The sequence below is a fragment of the Salmo salar genome, chromosome 07, assembly GCF_965601325.2.
Source record: "Salmo salar chromosome 07, fSalSal1, whole genome shotgun sequence".
In the NCBI taxonomy this organism is placed as follows: Eukaryota; Metazoa; Chordata; class Actinopteri; order Salmoniformes; family Salmonidae; genus Salmo; species Salmo salar.
In genome coordinates this window covers 71,345,606-71,365,005 of record NC_138297.1, presented here as the reverse complement: position 1 = coordinate 71,365,005, position 19,400 = coordinate 71,345,606, and the positions used below count along the sequence as shown (strand labels likewise).

Sequence of the window (19,400 nt, the reverse complement as noted above, 5' to 3'; positions counted from 1 at the left end):
CTGGGAATATTGAAGACTCATGTTAAAGGGAACCACCAGCTTTCATATGTTCTCATGTTCTGAGCAAGGAACTTAAACGTTAGCTTTCTTACATGGCACATTTTACTTTCTTCTCCAACACTTTGTTTTTGCATTATTTAAACCAAATTGAACATGTTTCATTATTTATTTGAGGCTAAATTGATTTTATTGATGTATTATATTAAGTTAAAATAAGTGTTCATTCAGTATTGTTGTAATTGTCATTATTACAAATAAATGTAAAAAAATCGGCCGATTAATCGGTAGCGGCTTTTTTGGTCCTCCAATAATCGGTATCGGCGTTGAAAAATCATAATCGGCCGGCCGCTAACTCACATTGCCAAGGCAGGTAGGCAATGTATGCAGAGCACAGTAGTCTACAGCATTATATTGGGTGATGATACGATGTTGACATTTCAGATCATACACTATACTTTATTACCATACCTTCTCTCAATGCAATGCATGTCCAGCATTGTAACTGGTAAAATGAAGATTGCGTCAACTTTGTAACAGACTGTCATGGCTAGAAGGGATACATACAGCTTTTGTCAAATTCAAGTCATTTAAAAAAAAAAAAATTGTTCTTTTGCATTTCAGCAAACCCTTTTCCAAACCTTATCCAAATTCGCCTAACCTGCTACAAAAAGTCAATTCTCACGTTCATTTCACAAAAGCTGTTTCTCTTCTAACCCTGTAACCTTTTGGGTCTCAATTTAAGGTTAGGCACAAAGTTAACAGTGTGGTTAAGGTTGAGTTTAAATCAGATAAATTGTGGAATTGGGTGGAAATGGGTGGGGTTTAGCCATAATTATTACTTTGTGGCTGTATTAACTAGTGACGACCCTGGATCAGCCTAGAGAAACATCGAGAGGTGAAGCCTGCATAGCAACTGTGAAGTACGATTTTCAATTGGCGCATCAATCGAAGTGGGTGCGGCTTTAGTACATTTCAGGAAGAATATATATTTCACTTTCATCAGACACCATCTGCAAAGTCTGTTTTGTTCTGTTTGGCGCAGTTGTATATTTTTTCAGCCTTGGAAAGAAATCATGAAAACTGTTTTGTCCGTGATCGCTTTCTGCGTCTTCCTGGGGTTCATAAACGCCAAAGAATGTAAGTAGTTAAAGTTATCACTTTGTCATTATAATTATTGATGGGATTGTCTTTGTCACCCATGATGACGTTCGTGAAAACAATTAGATATTTCCTTAACATTGTTTTAAGGAAACAATAAACCTAGCATTAGGCAACTATTATTACTTGATAAAATATTGAATTTGATGTTTACTATTAGTGCCCAAAGATACGCATTGAATAACATATTGTTAACTGCTGTTTCATTACAATATTCTTAAATGGCAAAAAAACGTCTAAAAATAAATCGTAAGGTTTTGAAGTGTTTGTTTTATATCTATATATAATTTAACCCCCCTATTTTTGTTGGCACAAAACTACCTCCATACTTCCATTCGTTTGTATGGGTTGAAGCGTCATGACACTTATTGGGGGGGGGGGGGGGGGGGGGGGTAATAGAGAAAAACGTGTTTGTGAGAGTCTCCCCTTTCCATAGAGGGGTCATAATAGTTTACCGAGGTAAAGACAGTTTCAAGTTGGATATTCGACGGATATTTGCGCTTTCAAACCTCAATAGCTTTCAAACCACTTGAGCCACAGACTCCAAATAAGTGTCATGATGTTGGAAAAAATGCACACAACATTGCACAGGTCTTATTTTCACAATTTTGACATTAATTCACTTACCAAAGCTAATAAACATGTGGAAATGTGACTAAAATGTTGTATTTCTAGTTGAATTAGTTATGGAGCGTAAACAAAGTAAAAACGTTTTTTTACATTCGAATTTCAATATCTCCTTGGTCATGTTTTATTTATTCATTTTATTTATGCCTTATTTTACCATGTTGACTGAGAACACGTTCTCATTTACAGCAACGACCTGGGGAATAGTTACAGGGGAGAGGAGGGGGATGAATGAGCCAATTGGAAACTGGGGATTATTAGGTGACCGTGATGGTTTGAGGGCTAGATTGGGAATTTAGCCAGGACACCAGGGTTAACACCTCTACTCTTATGATAAGTGACATGGGATCTTTAATGACCACAGAGAGTCAGGACACCAGGGGTTAACACCCCTACTCTTACGATAAGTGACATGGGATCTTTAATGACCTCAGAGAGTCAGGACAACGGGGTTAACACCCCTACTCTTACGATAAGTGACATGGGATCTTTAATGACCTCAGAGAGTCAGGACACCAGGGGTTAACACCCCTACTCTTACGATAAGTGACATGGGATCTTTAATGACCTCAGAGAGTCAGGACAACGGGGTTAACACCCCTACTCTACAATAAGTACCATGGGATCTTTAATGACCACAGAGAGTCAGGACACCAGGGTTAACACCTCTACTCTACAATAAGTACCATGGGATCTTTAGTGACCACAGAGAGTCAGGACACCAGGGTTAACACCCCTACTCTACAATAAGTACCATGGGATCTATAGTGACCAGAGAGTCAGGACACCAGGGTTAACACCCCTACTCTACAATAAGTACCATGGATCTATAGTGACCACAGAGAGTCAGGACACCAGGGTTAACACCCCTACTCTACAATAAGTACCATGGGATCTATAGTGACCACAGAGAGTCAGGACACCAGGGTTAACACCCCTACTCTACAATAAGTACCATGGGATCTATAGTGACCACAGAGAGTCAGGACACCAGGGTTAACACCTCTACTCTACAATAAGTACCATGGGATCTATAGTGACCACAGAGAGTCAGGACACCAGGGTTAACACCCGTACTCTACAATAAGTACCATGGGATCTATAGTGACCACAGAGAGTCAGGACACCAGGGTTAACACCCGTACTCTACAATAAGTACCATGGGATCTATAGTGACCACAGAGAGTCAGGACACCAGGGTTAACACCCCTACTCTACAATAAGTACCATGGGATCTATAGTGACCACAGAGAGTCAGGACACCAGGGTTAACACCCCTACTCTACAATAAGTACCATGGGATCTATAGTGACCACAGAGAGTCAGGACACCAGGGTTAACACCCCTACTCTACAATAAGTACCATGGGATCTATAGTGACCACAGAGAGTCAGGACACCAGGGTTAACACCCGTACTCTACAATAAGTACCATGGGATCTATAGTGACCACAGAGAGTCAGGACACCAGGGTTAACACCCCTACTCTACAATAAGTACCATGGGATCTATAGTGACCAGAGAGTCAGGACACCAGGGTTAACACCCCTACTCTACAATAAGTACCATGGGATCTATAGTGACCACAGAGAGTCAGGACACCAGGGTTAACACCCGTACTCTACAATAAGTACCATGGGATCTATAGTGACCACAGAGAGTCAGGACACCAGGGTTAACACCCCTACTCTACAATAAGTACCATGGGATCTATAGTGACCACAGAGAGTCAGGACACCAGGGTTAACACCTCTACTCTACAATAAGTACCATGGGATCTATAGTGACCACAGAGAGTCAGGACACCAGGGTTAACACCCCTACTCTACAATAAGTACCATGGGATCTATAGTGACCACAGAGAGTCAGGACACCAGGGTTAACACCCCTACTCTACAATAAGTACCATGGGATCTATAGTGACCACAGAGAGTCAGGACACCAGGGTTAACACCCCTACTCTACAATAAGTACCATGGATCTATAGTGACCAGAGAGTCAGGACACCAGGGTTAACACCCCTACTCTACAATAAGTACCATGGGATCTATAGTGACCACAGAGAGTCAGGACACCAGGGTTAACACCTCTACTCTACAATAAGTACCATGGGATCTATAGTGACCACAGAGAGTCAGGACACCAGGGTTAACACCCCTACTCTACAATAAGTACCATGGGATCTATAGTGACCACAGAGAGTCAGGACACCAGGGTTAACACCCCTACTCTACAATAAGTACCATGGGATCTATAGTGACCACAGAGAGTCAGGACACCAGGGTTAACATCCCTACTCTACAATAAGTACCATGGGATCTATAGTGACCACAGAGAGTCAGGACACCAGGGTTAACACCCCTACTCTACAATAAGTACCATGGGATCTATAGTGACCACAGAGAGTCAGGACACCAGGGTTAACACCCCTACTCTTACGATAAGTGACATGGGATCTATAGTGACCACAGAGAGTCAGGACACCAGGGGTTAACACCTCTACTCTTACAATAAGTGACATGGGATCTTTAATGACCTCAGAGAGTTAGGACACCCGTTTAACGTCCCATCCGAAAGACAGCACCCTACACAGGGCATGTGACCTAATGACTTCAAACATGGTGCAGAATGTCCACTGACTACCCTTCTATATTGCACACTCTTACTTGTGTACTGTAAAATCACACGGTGTAATTTACATTTTTCATCGTTTTAAATGTCAATAACTCCTTGGTCCCTAAGAAGCGTGCAGTGGATATACACCCATATTGCATAACCTCTAGTCATGTATCTTCTATATTGTTGTACATTACATTTACATTTACGTCATTTAGCAGACGCTCTTATCCAGAGCGACTTACAAATTGGTGCATTCACATTAATATTAGTTTGACAATTAGGGGGTTCAGTCCAGTGTTGTGTTTACCCTTGTCTTTAATATTTATCTATAATAATTGATAGTTCTAAGTACTTATTTTCCCTGATTTTTATTTTTCCACAGTATTTAACAGCGGTACATAATAGGAGAGAGACAGATAATATCTCCTTTCGTCGTTAATATCAACCATAAAGGAAAATGGTAAAGTACGAGAGACATGCTATTAATTGTCCTCAGCAGGGATAGAGAGTGAGCTAGTGAGATAGGTTGCAGTGGGTTTGCTGGTCAATACATACACTGAACATGTAACCACAGTAATGGTGGCCAGTAAATCAATGAATAAAAATGTAATGTTGACAAATTAAACAGAAATTGTAGACCTTTAATCTTTTCCATCATGTCAACAGACACTTTACTTCAAATTAGTACGAAACATTTCAGAGTGTTAACTTCCTCTTTATCCCTGGTTGATGTACATGTCAGAGCCTCTTCAGTGTGGAGGCGGTATAGCATACATGTTCAACAACAAAGACAGCACTTCCTGTTTCTGTTCTTCACTCTGTTCAACTCTCTTGTCTTCATTCCTAGTTACAGCACATGGAACCACCGTTGGCATGCAAAACATTCAATCTAAAACAAAAAAAAGCGTAACACGTTATAAATAATATCAATGCAGTACGATGAATGATGAATTAGCCATTGTGTTGTATCATAAATTGTCTTACATGCCGTCGCTGTTGTCAAAAGATTATAAACATGTTAGATAAAGTTACTAAGCCAGTCAGTCTTTGGGCCACATCCAGGTTCTTTATCAGTGACACATATGAAGCAGTTGTTGGCTTTGTTGAACTCTGAAATCATAGGCATGAACTGAACATATGGTTGTCCCACACAACTACATATAAATAAAGAATTTACATTTACTTTGATGAATTAAATGTCATTATATACCGTTGAAGTGGGAAGTTTACATACACTTTGGTTGGATTCATTAAAACTTGTTTTTCAACCACTCCACAAATTTCTTGTTAACAAACTATAGTTTTGGCAAGTCGGTTAGGACATCTACTTTGTGCATGACACAAGTCATTTTTCAACAATTGTTTACAGACAGATTATTTCACTGACCCAATTCCAGTGGGTCAGAAGTTTACATACACTAAGTTGACTGTGCCTTTAAACAGCTTGGAAAATTCCAGAAAATTATGTAATGGCTTTAGAAGCTTCTGATAGGCTAATTGACATCATTTGAGTCAATTGGAGATGTACCTGTGGCAGCATCATGTTGTGGGGGTGCTTTGCTGCAGGAGGGACTGGAGTACTTCACAAAACAGATGGCATCATGAGGGCGGAAAATTATGTGGATATATTGAAGCAACATCTCATGACATCAGTCAGGAAGTTAAAGCTTGGTTGTAAATGGGTCTTCCAAATAGACAATGACCCTAAGCATACTACCAAAGTCGTGGCAAAATGGCTTAAGGACAACAAAGTCAAGTTATTGGAGTGACCATCACAAAACCCTGATCTCAATCCTATTAAAAATTTGTGGGCAGAAAAAGTGTGTGTGAGCAAGGAGGCCTACAAACCTGACTCAGTTACACCAGCTCTGTCAGGAGGAATGGGCCAAATTCATCCAACTTATTGTGGGAAGCTTGTGGAAGGCTACCCAAAACGTTAGACCCAAGTAAAAAATGTAAAGGCAATGCTACCAAATACTAATTGAGTGTATGTAAACTTCTGACCCAATGGAAATGTGATGAAAAATAAAAGCTGAAATAAATCATTCTCTCTACTATTATTCTGACATTTCACATTCTTAAAATAAAGTGGGGATCCTAACTGACCTAAGACAATTTTTACTCGGATTAAATGTCAGGAATTGTGAAAAACTGAGTTTAAATGTATTTGGCTAAGGTGTATGTAAACGTCCGACTTCAACTGTACCAGACATTTTTAGTATATCCTCAGCCATTTCTTTTCGCTGTTGCTCCATGTGTTTTTGTGAAGGTTTTATATCAATTTGGAATGTTGGGGATGTTCTGTGCAACTTCCTTGGCCATCTACACCAAAAAATAAAATAGAGTTTTTGACCTAATTGTCACATAACAGCTAACCATTCATTACTGAAATATAACTATCAAACCTGCATTACAAAGACCCTGCAGCTGAAGGTGTCCTGCTGCATGGTGGGAGTTATTTCCCCTCCTTTCCACTGGGTGGACACCCAGTCCTCTTTTCCATGGCAGGATCTTCTCATTTTGAAGTATTCTCTTTTTTATGTAAACATAATGGAATTCTGATTAGTTTATAGGCAAATGAATACACAGGCCAAAACTGTATGCTGTTTTCCTTATCACTATAATCTAGTAGAGGTAATTTCCTTTATGCCCCATTCCACACACAGCCTAAATTATAGCCACTGAACCATTTACAGGACAATAATAAAAGTAGCATACAGGATCCAACCCTATCACAGAGAGAATACATGTAGAGCGTTTGTAGACTTTAAGAAACAAATATTAAGTGACAGTTTCATACATTTTTTTTATTTTTTTTCGCATTGATCCATTGTGTCTTCTAAGTGTCCAAGAATAGGATCCAAAGTGTTAGGAAATATTTGTTCCCATAAATACAAAGGAGGATGTCTCTCCTCATAACACTGGCACTTTAGTCAGACTGCCAGACTGCGCACCACAGAGCCAATCAGGAGAGAATACATACAGGTCAACGGTGCCAATAGAAAGTCAAGGGGTGTGTCTGTGCCTTTTGGATTAATCTCTATTTACAGAGAACCCCTGTGGTTCAAGTCAAGAGCTACCTTTCCTCGTTCAGTCTGCTCTGCGCATGTCTGAAAGTGACAGAGCCAGCAGCCAAGAGAGTTTTTCACAGTATGTCATAAAAAATTATTACACTTATGAATGTATGTAAAATGCTTATATGTATTAGATCCAGTACAATGGAATAACTAGGACCTGAATTAGAATGCAGCGTGTTCCAATTCCTCCTTCTCTTCCTGTCCAGCAGGGTCAACCAAAAACACACAGCCTGATGGTTCATGCAGATACTGGGGAAGCAAATATAGAAATGTATTGAACCCTTAAATGATTTTACTATTAAATGACCCATATCACAACCCTCATACCTCTTCACAAAAATGTACCTAAATCAATTTAGGAAAAAAAGGATTTTACTCACAATGAACTTCCAGTGGTTCTGGTTCACATTGAAGAAACTCATGACAGCGTTGTAGTTACTGAAGTTCACCTGAAATAAATACATTCACATGCTTTCCACTAACACAAAAAAATGGATCAAGAGTTAATCCTTTAAAATTACACCAACAGATTGTATTAGTACCTCGGCAGACTTTGCTCGCTCACTAAACTTCTTTCTCCATTTAGAATGACTTGGTCTGAGTAGTGATTTAGGATGTATATCTTTGTCCCGTGACCGCAGTTTTTTGTGTTTGCTTTTGAAAGTACCATTCGATTGTCTGTATAAGGAGAGAAAGTAAAACCACAAATGCTTTGAATGTGAAGAACATTATACAAATAATTAAGCATAAACTAAAATACATAGACATTTCAGAGAATATTGGTTAGTTAGAAGGATTGTTTATTGAGATTTAAAACAAACGTAATTACATTTGCCTTTTGTTTTTATTTGTCTAATATATTCTGGCTACATGCAATTTAATGGGTCATTGTCACATACTGTATACCGTAATTTCCAGACTATTAAGCGCACCTGAATATAAGCCGCACCCACTGAATTAATTTTTTAAATATATTTTTTAACATAAATAAGCTGCACATGTCTATAAGCCGCAGGTGCCTACCGGTACATTGAAACAAATTAACTTTACACAGGCTTTAACGAAACACGGCTTGTAACAAAAAATAAATAGGCTTTAACGAAACACGGCTTGTAACAAAAAATACAAAATTAGCAGTAAACAATAGCCTACCAAGAAAGTCATTGCTCCAGACCAAGCTCCCGTGCAGCAGCTCTATTTCCTTTTCCATCAATTGCCTTCAACTTGAAAGCTGCATCATATGCATTTCTCCGTGTCTTTGCCATGATGAGGGTGACAAAATGACTACCGTAATCAGAATGATGGGAAGTTTGAGCGCACTCGATTTAATCTAAACAGTAAACAATAAAGTTGTTTGACCTTAACCCGTTCGGCAATTTTATTGGTCTAATGAAAGCTTCATGCCGGCAAAAAACTGAGCACGTCACAGAATGTATTTTTATAAAAAAAAAATGTAATTTGAAAGCGGGAAAAATCCATATATTAGCCGCGTCATTGTTTAAGCCGCGAGGTTCAAAGCCTGGGAAAAAAGTAGCGGCTTATATTCCTGAAATTACGGTATATGCTTTGTTAGGGAGATTTAAGTATCATACATAAGGTGTTATGTAGTCAAAAAACGGTGTTATTGCTGACAGTACTGTGTTTACGTGATGACACATCTTCCCCATATACTTTAAAGTGACAGAATAAAGGGCCATAAATATTCACGTGTACTTCATCAGATACATTCACCTCCAATTCCAGTTATCTACATAATGATATTACATGTCCTTAGACTTGGTTACGTGCACATCTAATGTACTTCTATGTTCATCCTTCATACTGTATGAAGACGTTTAGAATTGTGATTTAAAAAATAAATGCTTATTGTCATGTTATGGCTAGTATTTATTACCTCACTCACAAGCCATTTGTGGGGCTGCAGAGTTTTAAACTCTGAAGGATGGAGAAGGAAAGGGGACTTTTTGTCTGTAGACCTCACAACAGCAACCAACACCTCGCAATTGTTTCTTCGCCACAGAGCTGTGACCTGCAATATGCAAATGAAACACATTTAGAAGAGTTATTGTCCTCTTAAACATGAACTGAAAACAAACTATCACAATCCTTTAACATTTGGAGAGAAAAAACGTCACTTTGTGCTTGTGTGTCATCTTTCCTGTCCTCTAGAGTCTCTCTGCCTCATCTTTCCTGTCCTCTAGAGTCTCTCTGCCTCATCTTTCCTGTCCTCTAGAGTCTCTCTGCCTCGTCTTTCCTGTCCTCTAGAGTCTCTCTGCCTCGTCTTTCCTGTCCTCTAGAGTCTCTCTGCCTCGTCTTTCCTGTCCTCTAGAGTCTCTCTGCCTCGTCTTTCCTGTCCTCTAGAGTCTCTCTGCCTCGTCTTTCCTGTCCTCTAGAGTCTCTCTGCCTCGTCTTTCCTGTCCTCTAGAGTCTCTCTGCCTCATCTTTCCTGTCCTCTAGAGTCTCTCTGCCTCCTCTTTCCTGTCCTCTAGAGTCTCTCTGCCTCGTCTTTCCTGTCCTCTAGAGTCTCTCTGCCTCGTCTTTCCTGTCCTCTAGAGTCTCTCTGCCTCATCTTTCCTGTCCTCTAGAGTCTCTCTGCCTCCTCTTTCCTGTCCTCTAGAGTCTCTCTGCCTCATCTTTCCTGTCCTCTAGAGTCTCTCTGCCTCATCTTTCCTGTCCTCTAGAGTCTCTCTGCCTCATCTTTCCTGTCCTCTAGAGTCTCTCTGCCTCATCTTTCCTGTTCTCTAGAGTCTCTCTGCCTCCTCTTTCCTGTTCTCTAGAGTCTCTCTGCCTCATCTTTCCTGTCCTCTAGAGTCTCTCTGCCTCATCTTTCCTGTTCCCTAGAGTCTCTCTGCCTCATCTTTCCTGTCCTCTAGAGTCTCTGCCTCATCTTTCCTGTCCTCTAGAGTCTCTCTGCCTCATCTTTCCTGTCCTCTAGAGACTCTCTGCCTCCTCTTTCCTGTCCTCTAGAGTCTCTCTGCCTCCTCTTTCCTGTTCTCTAGAGTCTCTCTGCCTCGTCTTTCCTGTCCTCTAGAGTCTCTCTGCCTCCTCTTTCCTGTCCTCTAGAGTCTCTCTGCCTCGTCTTTCCTGTCCTCTAGAGTCTCTCTGCCTCGTCTTTCCTGTCCTCTAGAGTCTCTCTGCCTCGTCTTTCCTGTCCTCTAGAGTCTCTCTGCCTCGTCTTTCCTGTCCTCTAGAGTCTCTCTGCCTCGTCTTTCCTGTCCTCTAGAGTCTCTCTGCCTCGTCTTTCCTGTCCTCTAGAGTCTCTCTGCCTCATCTTTCCTGTCCTCTAGAGTCTCTCTGCCTCATCTTTCCTGTCCTCTAGAGTCTCTCTGCCTCATCTGCCTCTCTGCCTCATCTTTCCTGTCCTCTAGAGTCTCTCTGCCACATCTAGCAGTTAGTAGGTCCCGTGTGGCTCAGTTGGTAGAGCATGGTGTTTGCAACGCCAGGGTTGTGGGTTCGATTCCCACGGGGGACCAGTACGGGGAAAAAATGTATGAAATGTATGCATTCACTACTGTAAGTCGCTCTGGATAAGAGCGTCTGCTAAATGACTAAAATGTAAATCTTTCCTGTCCTCTAGAGTCTCTCTGCCTCCTCTTTCCTGTCCTCTAGAGTCTCTCTGTCTCCTCTTTCCTGTCCTCTAGAGTCTCTCTGCCTCCTCTTTCCTGTCCTCTAGAGTCTCTCTGCCTCATCTTTCCTGTCCTCTAGAGTCTCTCTGCCTCATCCTTCCTGTCCTCTAGAGTCTCTCTGCCTCATCTTTCCTGTCCTCTAGAGTCTCTCTGCCTCATCCTTCCTGTCCTCTAGAGTCTCTCTGCCTCATCTTTCCTGTCCTCTAGAGTCTCTCTGCCTCATCCTTCCTGTCCTCTAGAGTCTCTCTGCCTCATCTTTCCTGTCCTCTAGAGTCTCTCTGCCTCATCCTTCCTGTCCTCTAGAGTCTCTCTGCCTCACCTTCTGTCCCTCTCTCTCTGGAGTAATGATCTAGTTGGTGTTGACTGAATTTCTGGCCGTCATCAATATTTCCATTGTCATCTTTATTTGCCGGTTTCATGACACGCTCTGTTTCTAATGTGTCGTTACCTCGATTATTTTGTTGTTGCTGTATGGTTTTCTGTAAAGACATTAAAAGTTAATTAATCACTATGTCGATACCTTTACGTCACTCAGAAATACAAAAAAAAAAACCTATCAAACTGTAAGTTGATCACTGCACAGGAAAAAAAAAACTGTAGTTGTAACGTGTAGTTGTGGTTGGAGTGTTATACATTTTGGTGTTACAACAAAAGACATAGGAATTTATTTTTCCAGTTAGAAATAGAAGGCCATGCATCAAATAACTATTTTCATCAGAAAAAGGAACCCTCAAATGCAGGCGGCTTGTTGTGAATGCACTCAAATATCAAGTCATTATCAGGTAATGTAAACGGTGTTCTAATACTCACAGTAGAAGGATTTGTCTTAATGTACAGTAATATCAAAGTGATGCTATGAAAAGGATTATTTCACGTTATCAAGCTCACTCTGACTGACAAATCCCTGCCTATTACTGTGATTAAAAATAACATATGAAACATTGTTTTTCATGAGGTCTACCTGTGCACCTTATTTTATTTTATCTTTATTTAACCAGGAAGGCTAGTTGAGAACAAGTTCTCATTTACAACTGCGACATGGCCAAGATAAAGCAAAGCAGTGCGACACAAACAACAACACAGAGTTACACATGGAGTAAAACAAACATACAGTCATTAATATAGTAGAACAAAAGTCTATATTCAGTGTGTGCAAATGATGTAGGATAAGGGAGGTAAGGCAATAAATAGGCCATGGTGGCAAAATAATTACAATATAGCAATTAAATACTGGAGTGATAGATGTGCAGAAGATGAGTGTGCAAGTAGAGATACTGGGGTGCAAAGGAGCAAGATAAAATAAAATAAATAACAGTATGGGGATGAGGTAGTTGGATGGGCTATTTACAGATGGGCTATGTACAGGTGCAGTGATCTATGAGTTGCTCTGACAGCAGGTGCTTAAAACTAGTGAGGGAGATATGTCTCCAGCTTCAGTGATTTTTGCAGTTCGTTCCAGTCATTGGCAGCAGAGAACTGGAAGGAAAGGCGGCCGAAGGAGGAATTGTCTTTGGGGGCGACCAGTGAAATATACCTGCTGGAGCGCGTGCTACGGGTGGGTGCTGCTATGGTGACCAGTGAGCTGAGATAAGGCGGGGCTTTACCTAGCAAAGACTTAGATGACCTAGAGCCAGTGGGTTTGGCGACGAGTATGAAGCGAGGGCCAGCCAACGAGAGCACACAGGTCGCAGTGTGTCACGTCCTGACCAGCAGAGGGAGTAATTGTATTAGTTTTGGTCAGGGCGTGGCAGAGGATTTGTGTTGTGTATGTATTTCTATGTTCTGTCTAGTTTAGTTTTTCTATGTTTAGGATTGGGTGTTGGACTCTCAATTGGAGGCAGGTGTTTCTAGTTGCCTCTGATTGAGAGTCCTATATAGAGGTGTGTGTTTGGTTTGGTTATTTTGTGGGTAGTTGATTTTGCACTGCTGTATGTAAGTACCTAGCCTGTAAAACTGTCGGTCTGTCGTTCTCTTTTGTTTATTGTTTTTTCGTGTTCACGTGTATTGAATAAATTATCATGATGAGCACGCAACCCGCTGCGCCTTGGTCTTCTCTCCAGTACGACAACCGTTACACAGTGGTGGGTAGTATATGGGGCTTTGGTGACAAAACAGATGGCGCTATGATAGACTGCATCCAGCTTGCTGAGTAATGTTGGAGGTTATTTTGTAAATGACATCGCTGAAGTCAAGGATCGGTAGGATGGTCAGTTTTACGAGGGTATGTTTGGCAGCATGAGTGAAGGCTGCTTTGTTGCAAAATAGGAAGCCGGTTCTAGATTTAATTTTGGATTGGAGATGCTTAATGTGAGTCTGGAAGGAGAGTTTACAGTCTAACCAGACACCTAGGTATTTGTAGTTGTTCACATATTCTAAGTCAGAACCGTCCAGAGTAGTGATGCTGGACGGGCAGGCGCTGCTATCGGTTGAAGAGCACGCATTTAGTTTTACTTGCATTTAAGAGCAGTTGGAGGCCACGGAAGGAGAGTTGTATGGCATTGAAGCTTGTCTGGAGGTTAGTTAACACAGTGTCCAAAGAGGGGCCAGAAGTATACAGAATGGTGTCATCTGCGTATAGGTGGATCAGAGAATCACCAGCAGCAAGAGCGACATCATTGATGTATACAGAGAAAAGAGTCAGCCCAAGAATTTAACCCTGTGGCACCCCCATAGAGACCGCCAGAGGCCCGGACAACAGGCCCTCCGATTTGACCCACTGAACTCTGTCTGAGAAGTAGTTGGTGAACCAGGTGAGGCAGTCATTTGAGAAACCAAGGCTGTGGAGTCTGCCGATAAGAATATGGTGATTGACAGAGTCGAAAGCCTTGGCCAGGTCGATGAATACAGCTGCACAGTATTGCCTCTTATCGATGGAGGTTAAGATATCGTTTAGGACCTTGAGCGTGGCTGAGGTGCACCCATGACCAGCTCGGAAACCAGATTGCATAGCGGAGAAGGTACGGTGGGATTCGAAATGGTCGATGATCTGTTTGTTAACTTGGTTTTCGAAGACCTTAGAAAGGCAGGGTAGGATGGATATAGGTCTGTAACAGTTTGGGTCTAGAGTGTCTCCCCCTTTGAAAAGGGGGATGACCGCGGCAGCTTTCCAATCTTTGGGGATCTCAGACGGTACGAAAGAGAGGTTAAACAGGCTAGTAGTAGGAGTTGCAAGAATTTCGGCAGATAATTTTAGAAAGAGAGGTTCCAGATTGTCTAGCCCGGCTGATTTGTGGGGCTCCAGATTTTGCAGCTCTTTCAGAACATCAGCTATCTGGATTTGGGTGAAGGAGAAATGGTGGAGGCTTGGGCAAGTTGCTGTGCGGTGTGGCCAGCCGTAGAAAAATGCTCATTGAAATTCTCAATTATCACGGATTTATCGTTGGTGACAGTGTTTCCTATCCTCTGTGCAGTGGGCAGCTGCAAGGAGGTGTTCTTATTCTCCATGGACTTTACAGTGTCCCAGAACTTTTTGGAGTTTGTGCTACAGGATGCAAATTTCTGTTTGAAAAAGCTAGCCTTTCCTTTCCTAACTGCCTGTGTATATTGGTTCCTAACTTCACTGAAAAGCTGCATATTGCGGGGGCTATTCGATGCTAATGCAGTACACCACAGGATGTTTTTGTGCTGGTCAAGGGCAGTCAGGTCTGGAGTGAACCAAGGGCTATATCTGTTCCTGGGTCTAACGGAATGAGGTCAATATCCTTCCAGGATACCCGGGCCAGGTCGATTAGAAAGGCCTGGTCGCTGAGGTGTTTTAGGGAGCGTTTGACAGTGATGAGGGGTGGTCGTTTGACCGCAGACCAATTATGGACGCAGGAAATGAGGCAGTGATCGCTGAGATCCTGGTTGAAGACAGCAGAGATGTATTTGGAGGACAGGTTGGTTAGGATGATATCTATGAGGGTGCCCGTGTTTACGGATTTGGGGTTGTACCTGGTAGGTTCATTGATAATTTGTGTGAGATTGAGGGCATCAAGATTAGATTGTAGGATGGCCGGGGTGTTAAGCATGTCCCAGTTTAGGTCACCTAACAGTACTAGCTCTGAAAATAGATGGGGGGCAATCAATTCACATATTGTGTCCAGGGCACAGCTGAGCTTAGAAGGTGGTCTATAGCAAACGGCAACGGTGAGAGACTTGTTTCTGGAAAGGTGGATTTTTAAAAGTAGAAGCTTTAAAAGTAGAAGCCTTCCTTTAAGCACCTCTGTTCGAACACCTCTCCTGTCCTTGATCCATACCACATACAGCCATTTCCAGATCTTTTCAGTGTCCATGTGAAAGATAGTTATTGTGAGGCTGGAACATTTGTTAACTTCAACAACAAAAAATAACACCCATGTAAAATGAAGGCCTGCAAATCTTACAGATGTAAGTCTAATAGCATGAGATGAAAGTAGACAAACATCAGTGTGCGATATGAAGGTATAGTCAGTGGACATTCTGAACCTTGTTTGAAGTCAGTAGGTCACATGACCAAGGAGCTATTGAAATGTAAAATTTTGAAAGATTCATGTAAAATCATGTGACCTGACTGGCTGACTGTACCATTCCCTCCTCCCCCTGTAGCTCCCCCCAAGGTGCAGGTGTACAGCCGTAACCCAGGGGAACATGGGAAGGACAACACCCTGATCTGTCACGTGAGTGGCTTCCACCCCCCTGACATCAGCATCCAGCTCCTGAAGAATGGTGTGGAGATCCCAGACGCCAAGCAGACAGACCTGGCCTTCGAACAGGGATGGCAGTTCCACCTCACCAAGAGTGTTGGATTCACACCAGACAGCGGAGAGGAGTACACCTGCAGAGTCCGCCACCTGAAGAATCTGAAGACCTACACCTGGGGTGAGTTACTAGTATAGTTAGTAGTTAGAGGAGTACACCTGGGGTGAGTTACTAGTATAGTTAGTAGTTAGAGGAGTACACCTGGGGTGAGTTACTAGTATAGTTAGTAGTTAGTAGCAGTTAGTAGTTAGAGGAGTACACCTGGGGTGAGTTACTAGTATAGTTAGTAGTTAGAGGAGTACACCTGGGGTGAGTTACTAGTATAGTTAGTAGTTAGAGGAGTACACCTGGGGTGAGTTACTAGTATAGTTAGTAGTTAGTAGCAGTTAGTAGTTAGAGGAGTACACCTGGGGTGAGTTACTAGTATAGTTAGTAGTTAGAGGAGTACACCTGGGGTGAGTTACTAGTATAGTTAGTAGTTAGTAGCAGTTAGTAGTTAGGAGTACACCTGTAGAGCCCGCCACCTGAAGAACCTTGAGATCAAACCCGGTGTGAGTTAGTTCCCCCTCCTAAATGAAATCTGGCTCCTGTGTTTATGTGTGACCATCATCACCTGCAGACAGCCAACTGTTTAGTTGATGAGCAGCTTGACCCTGTCCTTCTATTCTATGGAGCTATTTAGGTGATGAGCAGCTTGACCCTGTCCTTCTATTCTATGGGGCTATTTAGGTGATGAGCAGCTTGACCCTGTCCTTCTATTCTATGGAGCTATTTAGGTGATGAGCAGCTTGACCCTGTCCTTCTATTCTATGGAGCTATTTAGGTGATGAGCAGCTTGACCCTGTCCTTCTATTCTATGGAGCTATTTAGTTGATGAGCAGCTTGACCCTGTCCTTCTATTCTATGGAGCTATTTAGGTGATGAGCAGCTTGACCCTGTCCTTCTATTCTATGGAGCTATTTAGGTGATGAGCAGCTTGACCCTGTCCTTCTATTCTATGGAGCTATTTAGGTGATGAGCAGCTTGACCCTGTCCTTCTATTCTATGGAGCTATTTAGGTGATGAGCAGCTTGACCCTGTCCTTCTATTCTATGGAGCTATTTAGGTGATGAGCAGCTTGACCCTGTCCTTCTATTCTATGGAGCTATTTAGGTGATGAGCAGCTTGACCCTGTCCTTCTATTCTATGGAGCTATTTAGGTGATGAGCAGCTTGACCCTGTCCTTCTATTCTATGGAGCTATTTAGGTGATGAGCAGCTTGACCCTGTCCTTCTATTCTATGGAGCTATTTAGGTGATGAGCAGCTTGACCCTGTCCTTCTATTCTATGGAGCTATTTAGGTGATGAGCAGCTTGACCCTGTCCTTCTATTCTATGGAGGCTATTTAGTGTGATGAGCAGCTTGACCCTGTCCTTCTATTCTATGGAGGCTATTTAGGTTGATGAGCAGCTTGACCCTGTCCTTCTATTCTATGGAGCTATTTAGGTGATGAGCAGCTTGACCCTGTCCTTCTATTCTATGGAGCTATTTAGGTGATGAGCAGCTTGACCCTGTCCTTCTATTCTATGGAGCTATTTAGGTGATGAGCAGCTTGACCCTGTCCTTCTATTCTATGGAGCTATTTAGTTGATGAGCAGCTTGACCCTGTCCTTCTTTATGTTTATTTGATTGTCGGGTTAAAATACTAAATCCCATTTTACTGGCATAAACCATGGTAGGATTGTAGTTAGTGGGGAGTCTGAATGTAAAAACAATAACAATGCTTTCTGTGTTTTTGTTGTCTCCAGAGTCAAATATGTAAGGATCTGGAGCAGGACTTAATGGTAGGTATTCAGCCAAATTTATTTATATTTATTTATAATAATAATATATGCCATTTTGCAGATGTTTTTATCCAAAGTGACTTACAGTCATGCGTGAATATACACAACCGTTCAAAAGTTTGGGGTCACTTAGAAATGTCCTTGTTTTTAAAGAAAAGCTATTTTTTTGTCCATTAAAATAACATCAAATTGATCAGAAATACAGTGTATACATTGTTAATGTTGTAGCTGGAAACAGCTGACTTAAAAAAAAAATTGAATATCTACATAGGCGTACAGAGGTCCATTATCAGCAACCATCACTCCTGTGTTCCAATGGCATGTTGTGTTAGCTAATCCAAGTTTATAATTTTAAAAGGCTAATTGATCATTAGAAAACCCTTTTGCAATTATTTTAGCACAGCTGAAAACTGTTGTTCTGATTAAAGAAGCAATAAAACTGGCCTGTAGACTATTTGAGTATCTGGAGCATCTGCATTTGTGGGTTCGATTACAGGCTCAAAATGTCCAGAAACAAATAACTTTCTTCTGAAACTCGTCAGTCTATTCTTGTTCTGAGAAATGAAGGCTATTCCATGCGAGAAATTGCCAAGAAACTGAAGATCTCGTACAACACTGTGTACTACTCCCTTCACGGAACAGCGCAATCTGGTTCGAACCAGAATAGAAAGAGGAGTGGGAGGCCCCAGTGCACAACTGAGCAAGAGGACAAGTACATTAGAGTGTCTAGTTTGAGGTGCTTCAGGAAGCATGGGGTGAAATCTTTTCAGATTACCTCAACAAATTGACAACTATAATGCCAAAGGTCTGCAAGGCTGTAAAAAGCAAAGTTTGAAGGACACAATTATTATTTCAATTAAAAATCATTATTTAAAACCTTGCCAACGTCTTGACTATATTTCCAATTCATTTTTTCAATTAATTTCATGTCTGTTTTCATGGAAAACAAGGACATTTCGAAGTGACCCCAACTTTTGAACGGTAGTGTTTGTTGAAACTGTATCTAATTAGATTAACTGTAACTAGATTAAATCATAACTAAAACTCATACCTTTACCCATCTTTCTTAACAGGGGGGCGTTCCATCTGTGGCCAGCCCTACACTAGAGCTGAGATGACTGTAATTTCCCCTCTCAACATGGGCTTTCGTTTTCATTTTTGATAACACTTTGTGCCAAGGTGCCAGTTTCAAGGGTTTTGAGTTTTAGAGAATCATTACTAAACACTTAAATGATTAAAGTTGTGTAGGTGACCTCTTCTAGAAAAGCTGCCAGTATTTCTGGCTGAGAATCGCATTCTCTTCTTTAAAAACAATAATTAATGATTGATCAAGTATTTTCATTGTATTTTTTTTAGATGTGTGGGGACTCCTTGTAGTCCTTTAATATCCTTGAAGTTGGTACCATTAAGTGTGAGCACAACATTTTTACATAATTTTAAACACCTATGTTAATGTGGTTTTAGTTACAAGCACAAATTGTCAACAATGTCAAATCTGATATTTGATTAAAAATATATTTAAAAGCCCAAATAATTTGCAGAACATCCGTTGTTGTATTTGCGTGACTTGTAAATATAAATGTCCTTTTTGCTTTGGAGTAATTTTTTTCATCAACACCATGAAATCAAATCTTATGTCTATCCTTCAATGTTTGTGTAAATTACCAGTTATCAACAGTCTAATAAAAGGGGATTTTTTTTTTTAAAGGAATATTGTTGATAATTAAGAACTGTATTTTTATGATGGTTTTC

The 19,400-nt window shown here is 41.3% G+C and overlaps 1 protein-coding gene across 1 annotated transcript; it reads left to right on the top strand.

Moving 5' to 3' along the window:
* Nucleotides 1–1,051: 1,051 nt before the first annotated feature.
* On the top strand, nucleotides 1,052–19,179 carry LOC100329141 (beta-2-microglobulin). The gene is given in 4 exon segments (NM_001245913.1): nucleotides 1,052–1,137; nucleotides 15,673–15,945; nucleotides 17,613–17,648; nucleotides 18,722–19,179. Coding segments are annotated over 3 exon segments (351 nt in total). The 5' UTR covers nucleotides 1,052–1,073; the 3' UTR covers nucleotides 17,627–17,648; nucleotides 18,722–19,179.
* Nucleotides 19,180–19,400: the final 221 nt, after the last annotated feature.